Source organism: Alosa sapidissima, chromosome 24, assembly GCF_018492685.1.
Source record: "Alosa sapidissima isolate fAloSap1 chromosome 24, fAloSap1.pri, whole genome shotgun sequence".
In the NCBI taxonomy this organism is placed as follows: Eukaryota; Metazoa; Chordata; class Actinopteri; order Clupeiformes; family Clupeidae; genus Alosa; species Alosa sapidissima.
In genome coordinates, this window is record NC_055980.1 from 11239366 (window position 1) to 11261227 (window position 21862).

A 21862-nucleotide genomic window follows, 5' to 3' on the forward strand; every position below is an offset into this window, starting at 1 on the left:
CCGGTCCCTTATCCGTGGCGTACACAGATTTCTCTGTAGCCCTACTCTCTGAATCTTTTAATGATATTATGTTCTAATGTTATTACTAACATTTGCCAACTCAGTCTTTCACATAGTGGTGAATACCTCCCCAGCGTTACTTCTACTCCTCTGGAATGCTCTTTTTAATTACCATGTTGCCAATAAATATTGTACAACTTTTCCCAGTTTTTTCTGTTGCCCCATCCCAACTTTATAGAAACCCTTTGCTGGCATCAAATTCAAAATTATATTTTCATAAAATACTAAAAGGTATAAGTTTCAATGTTTTAGATTATGTTCTATTTTCAATTAAATATGTGTTAAAATGGTTTGCAAATCATCACTTTCTGTTTTTATTTCACACATTTTTGGGAAACGTATTTCCCATCTCTCTTATACACAGACTGGAATATTAGTTATGGATAGTACTCAAAACACAAAGTGTGGCTTAGTATTTGTCTTTTAGCTGTTTTTCATATGGAAAAATAATCTGAAGTAGCGTCATCCAAAGGCTGTTCTGTCAGTACACCGTAATGTTAGAAATGAAGTCACTGTGCGTCATTTTTTTTTTCAATTACTTTTTTATTTGTTCCAAGCTGAAGACCTGAGACCTCTTCCTTACACAAACATTCCCACAGGGATAATTAATCAGATTGTAAATGCTTATGCTTTCATATGTTCAAAATATAAAAAATACTGAAACGTCCACTGCTAATTCCATACTAGTCCACCTATCCACCCATGTAAGGCAGTGGAGTGCTCAGCTGGGGTGTGTGGGTGGAGTCAGCGGGTGCAACCTCGGGTAGAATCAGAGAGGGCTCTGTCTTCATTTGGGAGTGTGAGATTGTCTAAGAGCAAGGCTGGAGGGAGTGTCCACTTGTGGTGACCATAGATATTCTCCCCAAATCAAACTCAATCCAATGCATTATTTTGACCTGAATTCTTCAAACACACACACACACACACACACACACACACACACACAAAACACAGACAGACAGAAAGGCATACACACAGACAAACAGACATACATATATCCCATATTTCTCCCTCTTAGCAGTGTGTTGTAGCACACACTTATCATGCCTCCTAAGTACTGAGTGTGGGTTCAAAGGTCATTGTTATCTTCCACAGGCTAGTAATGATAGCAAGGCTACAAGTGTGCAACCAAGACATTCATTCAAACAGTCAAATACGCAGTCCATCCTGTAACGTGTCGTGCGGCTATGCCTCTGTCCAAAGACTCCTCTGCTGATTGGAGAGTCCACACGGTGGTTCACTACTGCACCCAACATTGTTATATGTAAGAGAGAGGGATAGAGAGAGAGAGAATAAAAGATGGAGTGAGAGAGTGGAAAGAAATGAAAGCATAAGAACAAAGATCAAAGGGAAAGAGGGTCTTTAAGTAGTCTTACAGAATCCTCTCCCTGCACGCAAGTGGATCAGCAGCTCTCAGATATATATATATATATATAAAAAGTTCCACAAGAAAAATTTCCCAAGACTGTAGTGTCTTTTTTTCCTTCCTCTTTTCAGTGTCACTCCAAGAGTTGTCCATCATTTCAAACAAGACAGGAAAAAATACTAATGATAAAAAAAATAAGGCACCACCACGATCTGCCATCACCCTTTTGGGGTTAGTGTTCCTATAGGGTACACAGCGCGGCCTCCTTCTGCTAAGCCCTCAAGTGGGGTTCCATCACAGGGGACCAGCCTCGCCACCCCTAACATCAGTCTTCGACCGGGGGGGGGGGGGGCGTTCTGGGAGGAGAGGAGTGTGGGTCTGCGTTTGACCTCCATGGCCCGAGGGGAGACCATGCGTTGGGTCTGGGTGTGATTTTTGGGGTGGGGTGAGGGGGTTTGGGCAGGGGAGAGGGGGGCGGGGGTGGGTAGGTTCAGGTGTACTCGGACTTGCGGATGTAGTTGGAGGGGACGTAGCCGCGCCGGCCCCCGGTTTCGCCGAGCCACCACTCATTGTTGCCCGTCATGTCGTGGAACTCCAGGATGCGGATGCGCTCATTAGCTGAGATGCTCATCTCGTTAGCACAGCGAGCACTGAAGGGGTAGAGGGCATAGTAGATCTGGGGAAGAAAGACATACAGTATACAAAACATCAATACTGGACAAATAGTTCTGCATTTTTAAGTACAGGGGTTGGACAGAAAGAAGGCAACAGGTGATATTTTGAACCCCTTATTTCCTCCAATGTTTAGACATAAATTAGAGTCCCAGTGTTACACAAATCTAATATATATTTATATACACTTCAGACATCAAGTATATGAAGTAATAACTAAGATATGCCTTTTTTACTGATCTGTGCAAATGTGTGTGTGTGATTTCCAAAGAGGGCACATTTTTGGAGTTGTCAAAGTTTAAAGTCAAACTAGCTTTGGAAAGCTTAAAGCGATGGTTCAGAGTAATTTTACCCTAGGGTCCTTTGCACCATGACCCCGAGCAACCTCCCAGAACCTGTTTTCCCTTGGTCGAACCCTGGTCGAGTAGCACTGTCAGAAACGAATGAGTTTCTGCAGTCGTAATGGTACCAACTTTTATCTCGTAAATTACCCCACTAATAATGCCCTGAATGGTACAAAACTTCTACAGTAGTACAACTATGTTCTTTACTCATTAAACGAGGCATTGAAAAGTTTGTAAATACACCAGGAGTTTATTTAAATAACATTTGCCTGATGGATGCTACCATCTGCTACTATACCGCTGCGTTGACGTTACTTCCGTGATTTGGGAAAAGCCCGTAAAAGTCCTCGCAGGAAGCATGCATAAGGATGTAGATCCAGGAATGCACTACTATGTTGTTTGTAGTACCAGTTTGCAACAATGATTAGTTAACACTAAGTTGTAAACACTGTTGATGTAATCGCTTCCTGCCAGGACTTTTACAGGTAATTTACAAGATAAAAGTTGGTACCATTATGACTGCAGAAACTCATTCGTTTCTGACAGCGCTACTCGACCAGGGTTCGACCAAGGGAAAACAGGTTCTGGGAGGGTGTTTGGCTCGGGTCATGGTGCAAAGGACCCTAGGGTGAAATTACTCCGAACCATCGCTTTAACTCAGGACGGAGGGTGATCCTCGATGAAAGAGACCGCCGGTTATTTACAGTAACAGTGTTTTTATTATTTTGTCCGACACCTGTATGGTTTATTACTTTTTTATGAAGCACATTATAGTAATCATCACTTATCACTCTTCAATATGTCTGCATTTTAACCAAAAAAGGCACATTCATTTAGTTTGGTTAGTGTCAGTGACAAGTATTGATTTATGAGGTATTTCAAATTTCATTAAATCCATTTCAATAACTCACTAGCATTAGGTGATAATTTCTCAATATATTTTCATCCAAGTCTTAGCATTACTGCTCTGGTAAAACTGCAGCATATGTATTTAGAGCTGAATGGTTCTGCCTTACCTGGTGGCCATCCAGCTCTGGGTCTGCCTCGGCCTCTACCTCTGGCTCACTGTACTCCTCCGGGGGGTACTGAGAGCGCCTCTGGGGCACCCCACCGTCCCGGTTCCGTCTCTGGTGCGAGCTGAAGGCAGCGTGCGACTGGCCATACCTCTGCGACGTCTCCAGCCATGACGAGTTCCTGCTGGACGAACAAGAGTCTGTTTCGGAGGAGTCTGAGAACTCCCTGTGATTGGTCGGAGTGGCGTCCAACGAGTCCCTGTGACTCGTGGGGATCCTGTAAGACGAGGACGAGTCCGAGGAGTATTCCCTGTGATTGGCTGAGTTTCGGTAGCGTGTCTCGCCGGCCAGTTCTCTGTGATTGGCTGAGCCTCTGTGGGAGGAGTCCGACAAGTCTCCCTGATTGGTGGACTGGCAGTTGGGGGAGGGGTTGCGGCGGGAGGGGGCAGGGTCCTGTGAGGGGCGGGGGTGTGAGTGGTTGGGGGGTGGCGCGGTGGTGAAGCTGACTGCGGCGGTCTCCTGGTTGAAGGTCAGCGTACTGTTGCTGTTCTGCCGCGAGAAGACGGGAGATGAGCCACCGTAGCCGGACTCATTGGACGACTGACTCTCAATGGAGACATCTGATTGACTCCTGCGTGGGTTGTAAGGCTTCAGGAAGGAGCTATACACAAAGCCCTTGGTGACTGTATGGAAAATCAAAGGAAAAACGACAGCATGAATAAAAATATTTTTTCATATGAAAAAGCAATGTGGTGCAGTCAAAACCTACATTTCAAAGGAAAGCAAAACCGGCGGTTCAAATCACATGCAGCAAACGATACCCACCCCCATTGTCGATGAGCCAGCGATTCTGGCTTCCCATAGGGTCCTGCTGTTTGATCACGCCTACAATGTCTCCCTCGAGCACGGACACATCTAGGTCCTGCGCTGCATTGAAGTTGCGCTCAGCCTGGAACAGCTTCTCTGGGCCATAGCGGGCTAGCAGGCCCGCCCGATGCTCATCCGTCTGCAGCACATAGTTAGGCTGCAGCAAGAAAAGAAACATGGGAAAAGTGAGACACAGAGGAAAGTAGGAGAGAGGCCGCACTATGCATATATACTCTTTTATTTGCACATACGCGTTTCGGCGTGTACCTTCTTCAGTGTGCAGGCATTTCTGTCACACACTGACGAAGGCACACGCCGAAACGCGTATGTGCAAATAAAAGAGTATATATGCATAGTGCGGCCTCTCTCCTACTTTCCTTTATTTATAACTATCCAGGCCAGCACTCTTAAAGTTTAAAAGTAGACAAATTGAGTAAAGCCTGCTCCTATCCTCACTAAAAGTGAGACACAACAATAGTGTATAGTAAAGTATAGTAAGAAGGTAACTCCTTCCAAAGCAAAACAGAGAAACAAAAACAAACTCATTCTCATATTTGTCTAAAGCATATCAATTAAATTGTTCCATATCAGATATGGTCGATATCAGATATGTTTCGATATAAAAGGTTTGGGGACTTTTGTTGGGACGTACCGGCCCCTGCAGCTGCTTCCTGGAGGTCTGCTTTTCCAGGGTCTTCTTCTCGAAGGGCTTGCGTGCTGTTGGTGGGGGCATGTTCTCGGGGAAGAAGCTGAAGTTCTGCAGCAGCTGCACCACCCGGCTGTGCTCCTCCTGGAACAACGAGATCAGGTTCCCCTCTGTCCCACCGATGCCTGAGAGCTGTGGAAAACACACAATCAATTAAAAACCTTGTTCACTTTCGGTCATCTCCCCCGACCCTCCTTTTCACTTGTTTTCTTTCTCTCACTCCGTAAACCCCCTACTTTACTTTTCACCTATCTACTCCTTTATTTACCTGTAGCATCTGTGAAATGAGTGAGTGTGAAATGCACACGTAAAACCTTGAAGAATTATGTATCCTGTATGTAATCTTGTCTCCATCTGCCCTGTAATCCTTTATCCCTCTCTCTCTTTCCCTCTCTCTCTCATTAATTTATTCAGTCATTCATTCATTCATTCATTCATTCATTCTGCTAAACCACCCACCCAACATCTTTAGCAGTGGCTGCAGCTTGCCGAGCGAGAGGCATACAAAGTCACATCAGCGCTCTTCTCCTCTCTATCATTTCACTCTATGCATTTGCATCTTTCCCTCTCTTCCACCCCCCCCCCCCCCCCCCTTCCCCCTCTTCCTCACCTGTAGCAGTGGCTGCAGCTCGCCGAGCGTCAGGCGCGTGAAGTCGCGCTGGGCCTGGGCGAAGGCGCGCACGCAGCCCGTGAACAGCTCCTCGGCGGCGCGCTGGAACTTGGGCAGCTCGTCCAGCAGCTGGGCGTTGAGCGCCTCGTAGTTGTTGCGCGCCGCCTGCAGCTCCTCCTGGGCGCGGCGCTCGCGCAGGCGCTCCGAGCGCTCTTTGCAGTTGTCGTAGTCCAGCAGCTTGTCGAAGCGCTTCTGGATGAGCTTGTGCGGCCCGGCGAACATGGAGAGCAGCTGGTTGAGCGGCTTGATGACCAGCGTCTCCGTCCGCTCTTTCTGCACAGGCGAAATCGAGAAAGGAAGAAACAGAGAGAGAGAGAATGCAATGACAACATCAGAAGGACTGCTTGGTAGGAAGACGAAAGAAAAACAATTGACTAGAAAGCAGAACGAAAAAGACACATCAGAGGAACTGATAGTCAGAGGCCATAATGACCTCTATCCAAAGGCAAAGACAGATATGCTTGTAAAAACTACAGCTTACTGTCCATGCTAGCTCTATGTAGCTAACAGGCATTTTGCAAAGAACAACACTTACAAAATCAGTGAACTGCTTATCACTGATGCAGCGGTGAGCTCTCTGGAAGCGCTCAGGGTCGGGGTGGCTACGATCGGTGTAGATGTCACAGAAGCTGATGGCAGCCAGCACCTTCACAGAAGCCGACTCCTGTAAAAGAACAGTGTCCAGGATGTAGCACATAAAAATGTTCTTATACCAATTACTATGTAAATTGACATTGTATCAGGGAATCTGGGGAAAACGTTTTATTAATAGCTCTGGTTGGTGTTTATAAGGTTTTACATGCCTATTCATTTGCAACCTCACTAGTGTGAGACCTAGAGGGTTTTGTTTTTATTTGAGAGTTGCTTTGGACAAAAGCATCTGCTAAATTACATAACCATAATAACCATAACCATAAAGTTCACAGTGCTGCTTTAATAGTTGAATCTAGTGCAGCTTGTGCAGTGTATGCTGGGACTTGTTTACTTGTTGTTTATTTAGTTGGAAGGAGTGTTCTTACCCTGATGTGCTGCAGGTAGAGAGAGATGTCCCTGATGAATGATTTGATCAGCCGCTCTTGTAACCTAAAACGTTTTTCCGCCTCATCAAAAGCCTCATCTTTGACCTGCAGTGAAGAGTACAGAGAAGGGGGGGGGGGGTCAATTAAAGAGCTCAATGTTTCTTGGCATGACCGCACCAGTGAAAGGTGATGCCTTGTGGTTGCTGCTGTGGTGAGGATGGGTACCTGTGGGGAGATGCCTGTGAGGTGTTTGAGGTGACTGCTCACACGGTTGGACTTCTTTATGATCGAGTGCATGCTCAGCTTGGAGATCTTGTCAATGAGAGTGTCTTCGTCTCCTTTACGGTACTTTACCACTGTTGGACACAAGAGGGCGCACTATGGTCAGACCAGCTGCAATAGGGCCTAATAGGGCAATTTACTGTGGAAATAATCATCCTAAGTATCATACTCAAATCAACGGTTAACGATTAAGTGTTAGCAGTAACTTATATTAAATAATAAAACATGCCTCATGAAAAACAATGCTAGGTGCATTCTTAAGTTTTTGATAACTACTTCCTTATAGTCATAAAAACAGCCGTAAATCTGGCACACAGAAACACACACACACACACACACACACAAACACACACATAGAAAGAGAGAGAGAGCGAGAAGCACACACACACACACACACATAGAAAGAGAAAGAGAGAGAGAAGCACACACACACACACACACACACACATCTTACCCAGGTCCTTCCTCCTCTTGAACTCGTTGATGTTGACGTTGATCTCCTTGATGTGCTGCACGGCTTCGGTGAGCTGCTCGCGGTCGTGGTGTGACTCTGGCGTGGCGTTCAGCAGCTCCATCAGCAGCAGAGGGTAGCGCATCACCCTCTGGACCGGCTTGATGAGGAACGAACCCAGGTTGATGTAGTTTGTCTTTCCCCTGCAAAAGAAAGAGGGAAAGAGTGAGAAAGGGAAAGGATCTAAATAAAAGGAAAGACATGGCCTCAGTTAGACTGCCAGGTTATATGACTTTGATAACCTCAGCATCAAAAATCCACACCAAGTACACAAACTCTCGCACCTAGCTCACAGAAACTTGAACACCCTTTGAACTGTGTGAAACTCAGTCAAAACAAACAAAAAACCCCCATTTCAGTCTAAACAAATGTCTACCATTTTAAAGAAAAACAAAAACACTGCAATGGCAGACAATGGCCTGAGACTGAAAGTAAGACTAGAACATACTAATACCAGGATTTGTTGGACAAAAGGGTGTTCAGAATTTCTTGAGAGGCATCAGCAAATGCACAAATAAAAGGTGTTGCAGCTGGGTAAAAATGCAGATAGCATGTCTGCTGCCAGTATTGGTGGAGACCATGGAAAATGAGATATTTTGCAAGAAATAGACAGTTGCAGTTAAAGTAGTTACAGTAGTTGTGTGGACATTTTGATTTGAGATCCACTGTTAAAAGTGCATCAAAGAACATCAAAGTAGGAGGGCACAGCCAATCAAAGCTTGTGGTCCTCTATAAAATTCTATAAATCCCAAGTTCAACAGCCAGTTCTTTAGGGAGGGGAGAAAACAGAGTCATGAGAAGGCACAGCATAAGCTCACTTAACCCAAAGGGAGTCATGGTAACATTAAAAGACACACACCACACAAACACACACACCACACAAACACACTGAGCGTCGCAGAGCACACAATCCCCTTGACCGCTCATGGGATGGAAGGAGAACAAAAACAGAGAGAAAGAGAGTGATGGATAGAGAGCTAGATAGATAGATAGATAGATAGATAGATAGATAGAGAGAGAGAGAGAATGGTGTAGGAGGAAGAGCAGATTTGATTATGTTAGCGGGTTAGTGAGCATGCTTGTCAGGCGCTTCTCATGCGGAGCCTTTGGCTTTGGGAGGACTTACCACTCGCGATACACCGCTCTGCCAGGTGAAGGGAGGGAGAGAGAGAGAGAGAGAGAGAGAGAGAGAACACAAAACAAATGCACAGTGTTTAATGACCTGAACTACAGTTCGTACTAGCGCCTGTCAGTCGAACTCATAGCTAAACAACGCCTGCATGAACACTCCAAAACCTACTGGTATTCAATATCAAGACCGACAGAGCAACAGGGGGATACGAAGATCAACCTTGGCAGAACAAGATGAAGGGCTTCAAAAGGGCCAAGTTGACCAAATATGACCATTGAGCAAAAAGAACCATTGTGTTTTACTTGGGCTCTGAACTTTTTACAAACAAGTATTTGTGATGTGGATAGACAGTGTTACACAGCACACCATCAAACTGCACATTTCATCACTGAGATCATATTGCGTGGGCTATTATCACTGGGATCTGATGGAATGTCTACGCGGTGAGCTGACATCGGCCTGACACTGGGCCAGATATCTGTGGCGCAGTCAAGTCTTCAAGGAGGGATCAGAGGGCGCCACGGTTCAAAAGACAACAAGAACGGGAGTCCACCCCTGCAAAGTTAATAAGCCACCCTGGCACCATGGCAACCGGTGCCGCTGGCGACCCACTTTTAGAGCTCCTTTATGAGCTAACCTATTGGCTTCTGGAGGCCAAATAAATGAAAGAAAAATGAACAAGTGAAAGTGTCAGAGAGAGAGAGAGAGAGAGAGAGAGAGAGAGAGAGAGAGAGAGAGAGAGAGAGAGAGAGAGAGAGAGAGAGAGAGAGAGAGAGAGGAGAGAGAGAGAGAGAGAGAGAGAGAGAGAAATGTGGAAGAAGTACAGTCCAACTCCTCCAGGTCCCTACCCACTCACGTGTCCTGGACTCCTGGTCAGAGCAGAAACAGTGTAACGTGATAAAATGAATGGCCAATGTCCACTCACAGACCCAGAGAAAGTGAGAATCCCTTTTCACTGACCAACACTCTACAGTCCTCAGATTTGGATCACCACCACTTCTACAATATCTAGCCAAAACAACCACACCTTAGTCTTGCCACTAAAAAACACCAAAGCTGTTTTTCAAAAACATCTTTTTGGTTCAAAGCTCAACACAAAGGATGTTTGGAGTTCAGGGTCTGAGATGGATTTCGGAGCCAAATGCGGCTTTAATTATTGTCTGTGCCGTCCAAGCTTTGACTCAAACCCTTAAACAAAGGATGTAATTCTTAGCCTGAAACAAAGTGAGGTTAAGTGGTGTTTGAGCCGAAGGGTGTGTGTGTGTGTGTGTGTGTGTGTGTGTGTGTGTGTGTGTGTGTGTGTGTGTGTGTGTGTGTGTGTGTGCACATGCACGTGCACCTTGTTGAAAGACTGGGTGAAACCGGCAGTGGATTGAAGTAGTGGTAGGGGGGTGAAACCGGGTGAGGCACATTCTTCGACTACTATGCATCACTAAGCTCAACTGATAACTATTGAGTGTGCAAGCACACACAATCTCTTTTGTTTACTTTCAAATAATTTCCTTGCAAAATGTAATGAACACAAACAACTCAAACCTTCAAGTAACTCCCATCGGAGCAGTTAAGATTATATGAAACCAAAGCTAAGATTTTTATTTCTTAAAAGGCCTGCAGTGTCATCCATCTCAGTGTGTGCGTGCGCACACACACACACACACACACAAAGGGCTTACAGGGCCCACAGCTGACTATTGTCTCAATTCACTACCTACCAAGCATGACCAGGTATTTCAATACTATTCACAAATTTATCCCAACTATGAACTACAAGCCCATGTTTTCTTTTCTCTCTCCTATATCCACGGAAGTCTCTTTTACTTCCTTCTCATCCTCAAATCAAGTAACCTTTAAATGACCAAGTTAGGGGAGTCAGTGAGACACTGTACTGTAAGGTCACCGCAAGTCATTGGTGCTCAACTATGCAAGAGTGTAGTCTCAGTAATAGCGACAAAAATGTGTACAGTCCTTTGTGGCTTAATTTTCAAACACTGTGTTGTTAGAAAACAAACATTCCTGTTGAACACACACACATGCATTTCAATGAACTTTTACATCAAAATGCATCAATCAGAGGTTATACAACTCCATGTTCTGTTACAGCGCACCTGAGAAAAAAACAGTCAGGAGTTCCTCTATGCCACTGGGTGGTACCCAGTGGACAACCGAGAAAAACACTGCCAGTCTCAGGCTGCAACGGACATGCTTCACAAACCACACCATGCACTCAACACCCCAAGTGCTTCCAGATAGAGCCCAATGGGGGTTTCCTAGGTCGGCTGTCGCCTAGTTACCTGAGCTTCTCCAGACACTCCAACACATGCTTCTGTATGTTCTCGTCCTTCTCGTAGGTCTCCAGCAGAGAGATGGCATCATCGTGGTTCTGGCAGTAGACCTTGTAGACCTCCTCCAGCTCTGTTTTGAAATCCAGGAACACTTTCCCTGAGAAAAAAATAAGGGCTCAGGTCAAACATTTGCCAAGTTGATTTGTTTCAGACTCTCTGACCAGACTAATTAAGTATTTGACGAAATGCTGGAACAACAAAATATAGACAATACTGCCAGGGACGACAAACAATGGCTCAGTCATTAGACTTTGCCATTGTATTTAATAAAGTAATGAAATTAAGGAATAGCCACTTTAACAGACCTGTTAATCCAACTGCTAATTACATCTAATGCATTCCACTTGAAACAACTAAACTTGAACTCAACACTGCCACTGTGAACAACTTGACACAACTAAAGAGCCAACACACAGAGAGAGAGAGAGCCTGCCACCCATAGACTGTATGCTGATGAATGATATGTCCACCTACTCACCAATGGAGTCGGAGTCTACAAGGGTTTTGTAGAGGCGACGGGAGAGCTCGATCACAGAGCTAATGTTCCCAAACAGACCATCAAAGTCCACATTCTGCACCTACAAATCACAAGGGACAGACCACAGAAACAACTGAAACATTTACAGCAGTGAGGTTATGTTGCTCTGATATTTGTTGTAGATCAGAGCACACCCTAAAGCAAGGAGCTCTGTCACCAAGCAACATTGACAATTTCTATTAGGACACTCACAGAGCGCAAACCAAGTGCCACCACATTTGCACAATTTAATGGGGGTCTTCAGGGTAGTAGTTTCAATTTAATTCACTTATAGAGCGCCAAAACATTACACATGTCTCATGGCGTTTTACAGAATGTTAGACAATCAGAGAAAAGAAAAGAGAAAGCCCATGGGTAACAGGGACAAGGAAAAACTCCCTAGAATTGGGGATACATATAGGAAGAATCCTCGAGCAGATCCACGACTCAAGGGCCTGACCCATCTGCCTATAGGGTCAGTTACAGAACAGTAAGGTCTGTATACATGATAAATGCATAAGTTAGTTAGATGTAGAGAATAGAACATGATGTTTAAAGCCACCTGAGGTGTATGTTACAAGAGATGGGATAGTTACATATCCAGTATGATAATGCATGAATCCTAGTTTTAGGCGAATCCTGCTTACAGACAAACCACACTGAAACAATGACCTCTTTGGTGGAGGTGATGAAGTGTCTAGGTACCTGCTTCTGTTTGAGAGGCTGGATGATCTCCTTCACGCACATCTGCAGGTCCTTGATGTAGTCCTTCTCCGTCTGCAGGAGCTCCTCGATGACCTTTGACCTCTTCTCCAGCATCCTCTGCTCAGGATCTTCGCTGGTGGTGGCCGCTGACACCGGAGCAGAGTCCAGGGACTTTGGCTGGGTAGACAGCAGAGTCATCTCTGTGAGAGAGAGAGAGAGAGAGAGAGAGAGAGAAAACGAGGGAGAGAGAGAGAGAGAGGAGAGAGAAAACGAGGAAGAGTGTGAATACGTCATTGACCTTGCATAACATTGACTCGAGCTACTAAGCTTTTCAGTTCTGAACTGTCAGGTCCAGCACACAATAGCTCAACGGCAACACACTGCCACTGTAGACAAAGGCCTGGGACGCGACCAATTCCCATAAGAAAGAGCACAAAAATGACTCAGAGCGTATCTAGCCGCCTTTGATCTTTATTTCTGGACATGAGTGGGCTCTGGCAGGCTAGTCAGGGCTGGGATGGCAGGGAGATTGGGGGCGGACGGTTATGGGGAGGCTGAGGAGGCGCAGGGTTCACGCACTGCTGGAGTTCCACAAAGGGCCTCTGGACTTTGGCTTTTGTCCACACCACAATGGACTATCACAGCAGCCAATGCAACATGGCCGCACTCAAAGAGAAGCGAGGTGGAAAAATGGGGGGTCTGGGGGCATTGCAGAGGGGCCCAGTGAGTAACCTCACACACACACACTCTCAATCTCTCACACACACACACACACACACACACACACACACACACACACACACAGATGATATTTTATGATTCCAATAAAGACATCATCAGATAATGCCAACGACTAATCGAGAAGTCAGATACATGAAACAAGAATGTGAAAATACAACACATCAACTGGCAGAAGCAGGTTGCAATCTATGCAAGGCACCACATGCTCCATCACAATGGCTCAGCATCAGTACTGCCAAGCAGCCCGCTGTGGCGAAGGCTGCCAGCCGGCCAGCTGCCTGTGGTCACTGAGAGTCGCTACATCCTGAGACGGCGCTGAGGCAGGCTGCTGTCTCTGAGGCTGCCTGCTGTCCTGTCCAATGGAAGCTGACCGCTCTGTTTTCACACATGAGGAAAGATTCAAAAAGGCATCGCTGTTACTGGCAGACCGAGAAAACTGAGATGATGTGCCACAGCTGTGCTGTGGAGAACTGTTTCAGAGAGGCTGGCTGGTTGCCTAATAGCTATAGTCAAAGAACATCCTATAATACTAGACAAAATGGCTTCAAACTATTCTAAAAAACAAAAAGCAAAAAGAGAACTCAGAAATTGGTTTAAAAGGTTATCAAAGGGTGAAGACCCCATGTTCTGTCAAAATAGTCTGCATCTGTGGATTCCTAATTCATTTGTAATGTGGTGTGTGTTCCACTCCAACTCGGACAGTGTGGATTCTACTATGAATTTACTACGCCTAAAATGTATCTTCTAGAAAGAGGCTCCAAAGTGGTCTTGTTATTCTCCTTATTTAGCCACCCTATTTTTTGTTTTCTCTTTCATGGTTTGTGGCCCTGTCTGTCCGTCTGTGTGTGTTTTCAGTCGGTCTCTCCGTGTCTCTGTGCTGTAGGGGGTTCTGTCTGATCCTTCCACCACCTGCCCCCCCAATCCCCCCAACCCCCCCACCCCCCCATAGAAGGCTTAACCAGCTCCGGGTGGCTCCTCTGATCCTCTAACGTCTTCTCTTCCAACTCTTTTCTCTTCTACTCAAAACAGATTTCAGATATACTACAAAATACTTCTTTTGGAGTTCTCGCAGAGTAAAACTTTACAAATACAGACAGAAAGACATGCATTCTGGGAAATAAGAGTGGGACATGAGTCACATGACTTCATGGGTGTTTCTGGGAAGGCATGCCCCCTGCTCTGGGTGCCCACGTACAGACCATAGCCCACCCTGCAGAGAGCCATGTGTTGCTACTTTTGAGGGTAACAGGACCTAGTGGTGCGACTGGCACACACACCCAAACACACACACACACACACACACACACACACACACACACACACACACACACACACACACACACAGACATGCACACACGCAAACCTGTTCTGACCCACTTCCAGTGAATGGGGATGGCAACTCTCATTGTTTGGACCTGAGCTACATGCTTAAAATTCAAAAGTAAAGATTCCATCACAATGGCTCACACAGCAGACGTGCATGCTGGAAGCTTGGCTGTGACCGGGCAGTGCTAAAAGTGTGCGCGGAGAGGGAGGTACAGGTGATAAGACAACAACACAAACACACACACACACACACACACACAGTCCTGACTCATTCACTATCAGCAAATGCTCCCTCTAATCTTACGTCTTGGTCTTGGACTCGATCACCTCCCTAAGCCCTTCCCTTACAGATCATGAGTAAGTGAAACAACTGTACAGCAGTATGATATGGATTCTACTCTTTTGTCTGAAAATGAGAAGTGTTGCATTAGCCAACAGTCAACAGCATTGACTTGGAGAGAGAAGTTAGTGCTAATGGATGCATTTAGTCAGACAAAAGTTGTCTTTACATCACCATAGGATTTCCGTACCAGAGTAGGGTAAAGCCTGGTCAGGTACTACTGTACGTGTCCATCTTACACCACTTTAACTAGACACTCTCCTGCTTCAAAGCAGGTGAAGCCCAAATGGCATGAGACTGTGTGAATACTCTCAGTGCCATATGCTGTGTGTGTGTGTGTGTGTGTGTGTGTGTGTCTGTCTGTGTCTGTGCATGTATGAAGGGATATGCCCTACATGTGCCAAAGCACACCTCTGGTATGTGTGCCGTGGCCTGGTGAAGAGCCTTATGGGTAATCGGCGACCGGACCACACAGGGGCCTCAGTCTCTACCCAGGCGAGTGGTGGAAGTAATTGGTCGTGGCACTGAGTTTGGTCTCTCCCAGCCCCCTCTCTCTCCTGTTCTCCCGTGTCCAACCCCCAACCCACAAAGCCTCGTGTGGCCCACATAGGATCCCAACAGGAGGGGAAGGAGTCCTGGGGAAGTGTGCGGCGTTGAGAGTTGGGGCAGGGTAGGGTGAACAATACCAGCAGCAGTAAACATGTTGTTTGCATACATAGCTTTCCCTAGTGAATACACAGGACTGAATAAGCTGGCTGATGGTGACTTCACACATCCTTGTCGCACTTGAAAGAAAGTGGAATAGAACATTATGTCCAATATTCCAATATATGGTTTAATGTTCTGCATTTCTCATTAGTGGGTCACTTTGATACTAAAAGTATGATTATATGTAATGACTGTATGATATCTGTACTGTCCCTGTGTTTATCTGTGTGTGACTGTATTTACTGTAGGAATAAGCGGGAATATTATGACTTTGCAGTGTTTCACTGTTCTGCTCTGCCAGGTTGCCACTAATCAGAGTCTGATTCAGTGTAGTCCATGTGAGATGGGATGACCAAGGCCATCTCCTGTCAGCCTGGAAGGATACTTAAACCCTAACTATTTCCTTGTCTAGTTAGAGCAGCTGATGGATCTTTAGGTGAAGTCATGCTGTCTCTCCCTTGATGCACATTATTGTAAATAAACTTTGTTCCTGATTTTTTATACTATTGGTCTGACTGGGTCTCTATTTCATCTGTGGTATCAAAATTACCATCACACTGTACCTTAATTATTGTCGCTTCGGATAAAAGTGCCAGCCTAATGAGTAAATGTAATGTAATGTTCAGATATAACCCCCTAAAAAGGCAAAAACTATCAAACATAGTACTACACTTGTGTGTCTTTGGAAGACAAATATTGTGGAAAAAACTCCAACCATACTAAGGTTACTTCAGGTCCTGAGAGGAGCGCAGAGCTAACAGGTAAACACTATTGTATTTTAGCACCACACCAAATCCTGCTCTGAAACGGATGACGGCAACAATTCAATTCGCTAATAGTACAACTGAAATGCCACAGAGGAATATGTCCTCAACAAGTGCACATTCAAGTTTTCGGAGACAAGTTAAAAAGTTCTGTCACTCATCACCAGCCATTGCAACCCTTCAATATACACAATCACATACCATTCCTGTGAAAGCATACAACTTCACACTGATATACAGTACTTGCATGTTGCAAATCATGTTTGTCTCCACAAAGGCATTCCCAAGGCTCTCTTGCTGTCTCAACAGCCGTGGAACTGAGCCAGTACCTAAATCATGTCACATGTATGGGGAAACAAAGATACAAAAGGCTACAGAGCTCTCTGGAGACAACAGCAAAGGCACCATTTTCACGCTCCACAAATCACTCCGGCTTTTCTATTCAAAAGAGCCGTGGCTAATCAAACCAAACATGACACTTCGGCCACAAAGGCAACCTGGGCGAACAGGAAATTAATGAGATCGGGACCGACGGATATGCATACTGCTACAGACGCGATTATAGCCGAAAAAGCCCAATTTACATTTAAGAGATGTGCACTGAAATTGAGGAGTGGCAGCTGAAAGGCACTCGAAGGAGCAGCACGTTCTTAAGAAGTTGGGACCATGTGCTGCAAAAAAAGTTTGTGCGTGTGTGTGTGTGTGTGTGTGTGCTCAAGATCTGCACTTTCACCCACCTGTTAGTGCATACACACATACTTGTCCTCCCGGCTGCCATAGAACACATCTCTACACGTCCCCTAAGGAACTCCGAACGAATGCACTCCTCTTCCCCAAGACGAGCAAGAGCTTTGTCTCACTGTATCCTTGTCACTCTTAAAACTCCTTGAAGTTCAGACTCCTTTTCTCCCCGCACATTTCCATCTGAATGCATGGGAACCACCACGCAGATTACCACACAAACACACACGCATGAACACACAACACACACACAGACACACAGGGTGCAGTGAGAGGCACCCACTGAAGCGCTCACAAAAGTCTGGAACCAGAATCCTGGGACTGGGTCCCATTCCCAACAACAACAACTTCCTCTATTGGCTGTTCCATCAGCTTTGACTAGAAAGTCACTAATTGGGCAATAATCACAGTGACCACTAGGAACCTTCTAGTAGGTGGGGTGTGTCTCAAACCACATACTTCCGTCAGTACACTGCTAGTGTGCACTGAGCGATTACTTGCACTGTGTCCACTTATCGATGGTTAGTATTGTCCCAATATCTGGACTATACTTAAACTAAGTACTTGAAGTGTGCAAGTATAGGTGGTTTGAGACACAGCCGTGGTCTCTCATCTCAAAGTGCATGTGAGAGAGGGGAACGGAACTCTCACACAGACACAGATGCCTATTCCATGCTTGGGTGAAAATCTGGGCCAGGTTTTCTCAATGTGCCAATCACTCATCAAAGCCCGTCCCACCCGGCCTGAATTCCATTAAGATCTTAAGGATCTTTCACCAATGAGGCCTTCAGAAGAAGAAGCTCTGCATTCTCTTTGGAGGCTGTGTGTGTGTGTGTGTGTGTGTGAGATCCATTCTTCAGAGAAGCGACAGGTGCATGTGCCAATGTATGGGCTCTGGTTCTCATTAAGACAGTGGTGTGGTATTTGGGTGGATCTGTTTGGCATCTGTTTAACAGGGCTGTTAAGTTAAGCATGCACTTTAAGATGTGAGCCTCTCTCTCTCATGCATGTGCGTATGGATGAGTGTGCCAGGTCCTCAGAGAGGAGGCAGTACTAGTAGTGAGTTAATAGGGGGATTCGACTTTATGTAGCCGCCTGCAGCCATCTTAAACTGACTGCATAACGTGAATATATCTGAGATTCTGATACGTTTTCAACCTTGACGTATGCACAATTCCGTCATGGTTGAAACGTATCAGAATCTCAGAAATAATCACATTATGCAGTCAGCTTAGGACGGCTGCAGGCGGCTACATGAAGTCGAATCCCCTAATATATAGGCTCTCCCATCAGAAGAGCTGGATGGGCATCTGTCCTGCATCTGTTTGGCAGTGCTGTGCAGTTTCTTTACTTTCCTTCTCTTTACAAGACAGGTGTTAGGGCACTGAGTTTTCCAAAGTATCTTACTGGAAGAAATACTTTGAAGAATCTGGCTCCATTATGGTAATTGCATAGGCCTATTTGGTTCACCTGTAATTGCTGGTACCATTACTCAATTGGGGTGGTTTATGTTCTTTGGGGTGACTGCAGATTACTACTGATGAAAGCAAATATAATTTATCTGAAAGTCTAAGGTCATGTGCTCACAACCAGTGCTTCTAAATCACCCACCTGAAATGATATGTCTGACAACAAAGATGTAGCACAACTATAATATAACTTATGTAGTCTTTGGAAAAAAGTGTGTGTTAAAAAGTAAACTCTGCAGTCCAATAAACTCATGTTTACATGTGAGGTGTTGTGTCATGTAAACTGTAATACTCTACACTATGGGCCCTTATTTAGATGACAGGAAAATATTGTAGTCTTTTGAGTAAAGTTTGAATGAATCTTTCAAGATTCTTGAAAGATTGTAGTCTTTTAACTAATGACCCCGCATTAGTTAAAAGACTACAATCTTTCAAGAATCTTTCCCAAAGTCACACAATTGTCTCCTGCATGAACTAAAGCTAACGTGTGTGGCATGTGGGAAAGTTTGAGCTGTTTGTGCTTGGAATCTTGCTCATGGTATTACATGCACATAGATTTTGCCTCGTTATTAAACTAGAATTTAGACATTGCACTTTGGCTGCCATTCAAATTAAAGCCCTATATCTTTTTGTTAAATTGATCAAGAGTATAAGACAAAATTTAAGACAACATAGAATAACTTAAAATGGAAGGCAGTGAAATCCAAACCCTTCATTCTAGTAAGACTAATCAATCATGGAACTGTCGGAATGTTTGTGAAACCCAAGTGTACAGAGGAGAAAAAAGCAAGTCAGGTTTGCTTTTCACGTGTGCAGCTATGACGCCTATGTTTACTGGCCAGCATCTGCCTGCTGAGCTGGCTCTGTGGAAATGTTTGCGTATCGGCCCGGTGCGTCCACTGAGGTCACGCTCAGTCTGTGTGTGCGCTGCACAAAGTTCACCGGCAGAATGCCCTGTTTCCTTGGCAACGGCTCTAGCCGGGCCTCAGATATCGCGCCAAAGCCTGTTGAGTGGACAGACAGATTGACCCCCCCCCCTTCCCCCCTTCCCCCATACACCTCTTAAGAGGCCGGGAGAGAGAGAGCAGCCAAAGCCAAAGAGTAATGCCAGTGACTGTGCCCGGAGCCGTGTAAACCCTCTGGCGGCTTTGGAGCTTTGAGCGTGACTTACAACTGCATGTAAACATTACCAAGGAAGAGGAATTCCGACTTCACAACGGGAAAAACTTTACAACTCTTTACAACTTGTTTTAAAGCCTCCGCATTGGGTAATCTAGAGAGATCCAAAAAAACAGAGGCTGTTCTCTTCTGTTTTTGTTGTTGTTTAATGTGGATGGTTGGCCTAGTTCCCACGAAAACCCTCAGCACACACAAACACACACACACACACACACACACACACACACACACACACACACACACCATGCCCCCAAGCTGAACATGATCCTGCTGGCCAATTAAAATAAAAGTGGCACATCTCATCATCACGTCTACTTATCGCCTGCAGTTTCAAAGGTCTATAGAGGTCACATTCCAACTCTCCCTTTGCCCTCCTGAGTCAAACTCATTGTCCAGAGCCATTTTCATCATGAGTTGGGTAGCCAGGGTGGACACACGCCCAATGGGTGTGCATTCCACCGAGCAAACTTAGCCCATTCGATGCGTTCACTCCAAAATATCTTCCACGTCCGCAACTCGAGCAACCAGAAAAGTGCACCCTGTCAGCTGAGGTCGGTTTGGCATGGGGAACGCGGAGAATGGAGGGGTGGTCATTTACTCGCCCACGTTCTCCAAGCAGCAACAATTACAATGGAGCACGGCCAGAGATGAGCTGGAACGCTGAAGCTAGACCGACCAAGATTGTTAAAAAAAAAAAGTATCGAAACTTCTTCAAGACGCTGCCCCGATTCTTACACCCCCCCCCCCCCCCTCTCTCTCTCGAAACTTTGAACATGAGTGCCACGAGACTTCCTGTGACAGCCCTGCGGTTAATTTTAGACAAATTGTGACCTGTGTCTTTTGTTATTGCCTTTTGAAGTACGTATGGGGGAGAACAGGTTGAGTTGGTCTGGCCGATAAAGACACACAGGAGGGATGGTGCTCACTGATGACTAGGGAGGACTGTCATAAAAATAAACATCAGATAGTCATGGCTGTGGCTCTTTGTGCTCTGCCATGTAACACCACAACACCCTCAGGAATCCAGCTGGGCTGGTCTTCCCTCTCACAGAAATCCCACCTCTCATAGAGAATCACAGAACCATTTCATGGCTAACATCCGGAGAGAACAGTGATACATATACGGATAGGGAGAACAGTGATATGTATAGTGACAGTGATGCCGGATTATGTCTCACAGTACGCAGTACGCAGTCTATCAATATTTGAATCTCAACAAGGACCATATTTTCCAGAAAGCCTCTATTTGTAATTTTTCACAGTTCATTATCTACAGTTTATGGCGCATACAATTTTACAAAGTGAGCTTGACAAATCGTAGCCTTCCCATTGCATTAATGCCATGTTACAGTATGATCTCATGCATTAAGGATGTAGACTCTGTGTACAGTCAGTGTGCCGTGCCTTTGTTTTGGGGTGTGTACTGAGGCGTATCTGCTATTGACCAATAGTGTAGAATTTGCATGTGAGAAGAGTGGGTCAGGCAACAATTGTGTGCAGTCCAACATCACGCCCCCCCCCACCAAACTAAACTAACCCCATTCTACCATCAAGACCTCTCCCCACACACACACACACACACACACACACGCTCACGCTCTCACACACACACACACACACACGCTCATGCTCACACACACACACACACACACACACACACACACACACACACACACATGCTCACGCTCACACACACACACAAACACGCTCACAGACACACACACACACACACACACACACACACACACACGCTCACACATATACACACACACACACACACACACACACACACACACACACAGCAGAACAAAGGGAGCCCCGTCGTGAGGGACGTGGCAGTGATAGATGGTCCTCTCTGGCCCCGGCCAGGCCCTTTCACTGGCCTGCTACTGGGAGGGAGGAGATTAAAACGAGGTGGCCCTATCTCCCACATTCATCTGCTCCAGCCCTCTAACACACAAACCGGTTGCATTTTAAGTCGAGACAAGCCACCACAGATTTATGAAGGCTTTTAGAAGCAGTTTATAGCTTTTGAGCGTTAGTATTCTCTCAGCAGTTACAATGAAGTTGTATTCATGCTGAAGGAGGACTTGAGGCTTTGAGCTAAAGGCCTGAAGCTGAAGCCAGCTAATTTTCCTGAACGAAGTATGGAGGTACATATTCACCAACGACACTTCATGATCAATCAACTCACGAGTAGGCGAGATATTCTTGAGAGGGCAAAGATGTAAGCCACAACATGATTACAATGACACCCTGGGAAACCCTGTTCTCAGTTCCTTCAGGCTTTTTCCCCCCCTGAATCAGTAATTGGGTGCCGCTAACACACAACTTTCCTCTTTAAATATCATACACCATGTCTTTCATTAATTTTAATGAATAACAATA

The 21862-nt window shown here is 45.5% G+C and overlaps 1 protein-coding gene and 1 long non-coding RNA gene across 6 annotated transcripts in view; one reads left to right on the plus strand and one right to left on the minus strand.

Moving 5' to 3' along the window:
- Nucleotides 1-1555: 1555 nt before the first annotated feature.
- The window catches only part of LOC121700004 (dynamin binding protein), a 56527-nt gene continuing 36220 nt past the window's right edge, over nt 1556-21862 (minus strand). For 3 of the 5 annotated variants that reach the window (XM_042082618.1, XM_042082622.1, XM_042082621.1), the window contains 13 exons: nt 12207-12406; nt 11463-11562; nt 10934-11081; nt 8637-8654; nt 7454-7653; nt 6943-7073; nt 6718-6822; nt 6234-6362; nt 5639-5971; nt 4975-5160; nt 4281-4479; nt 3459-4138; nt 1556-2102 (listed from right to left, as the gene is read on the minus strand). In XM_042082618.1, coding sequence (XP_041938552.1) covers nt 1917-2102; nt 3459-4138; nt 4281-4479; nt 4975-5160; nt 5639-5971; nt 6234-6362; nt 6718-6822; nt 6943-7073; nt 7454-7653; nt 8637-8654; nt 10934-11081; nt 11463-11562; nt 12207-12406 — 2615 coding nt within the window. In that variant the 3' untranslated portion in view covers nt 1556-1916. Of the gene's footprint in view, nt 2103-3458; nt 4139-4280; nt 4480-4974; nt 5161-5638; nt 5972-6233; nt 6363-6717; nt 6823-6942; nt 7074-7453; nt 7654-8636; nt 8655-10933; nt 11082-11462; nt 11563-12206; nt 12407-16822; nt 17126-21862 lie in introns of those variants that run through there. The other 2 variants (XM_042082623.1, XM_042082620.1) reach the window with 2 other exon arrangements.
- Nucleotides 10444-19883, plus strand: LOC121700005. The gene is made up of 3 exons (XR_006027095.1): nt 10444-10529; nt 17426-17430; nt 19873-19883. It is a non-coding gene; the product is annotated as an uncharacterized LOC121700005 (long non-coding RNA).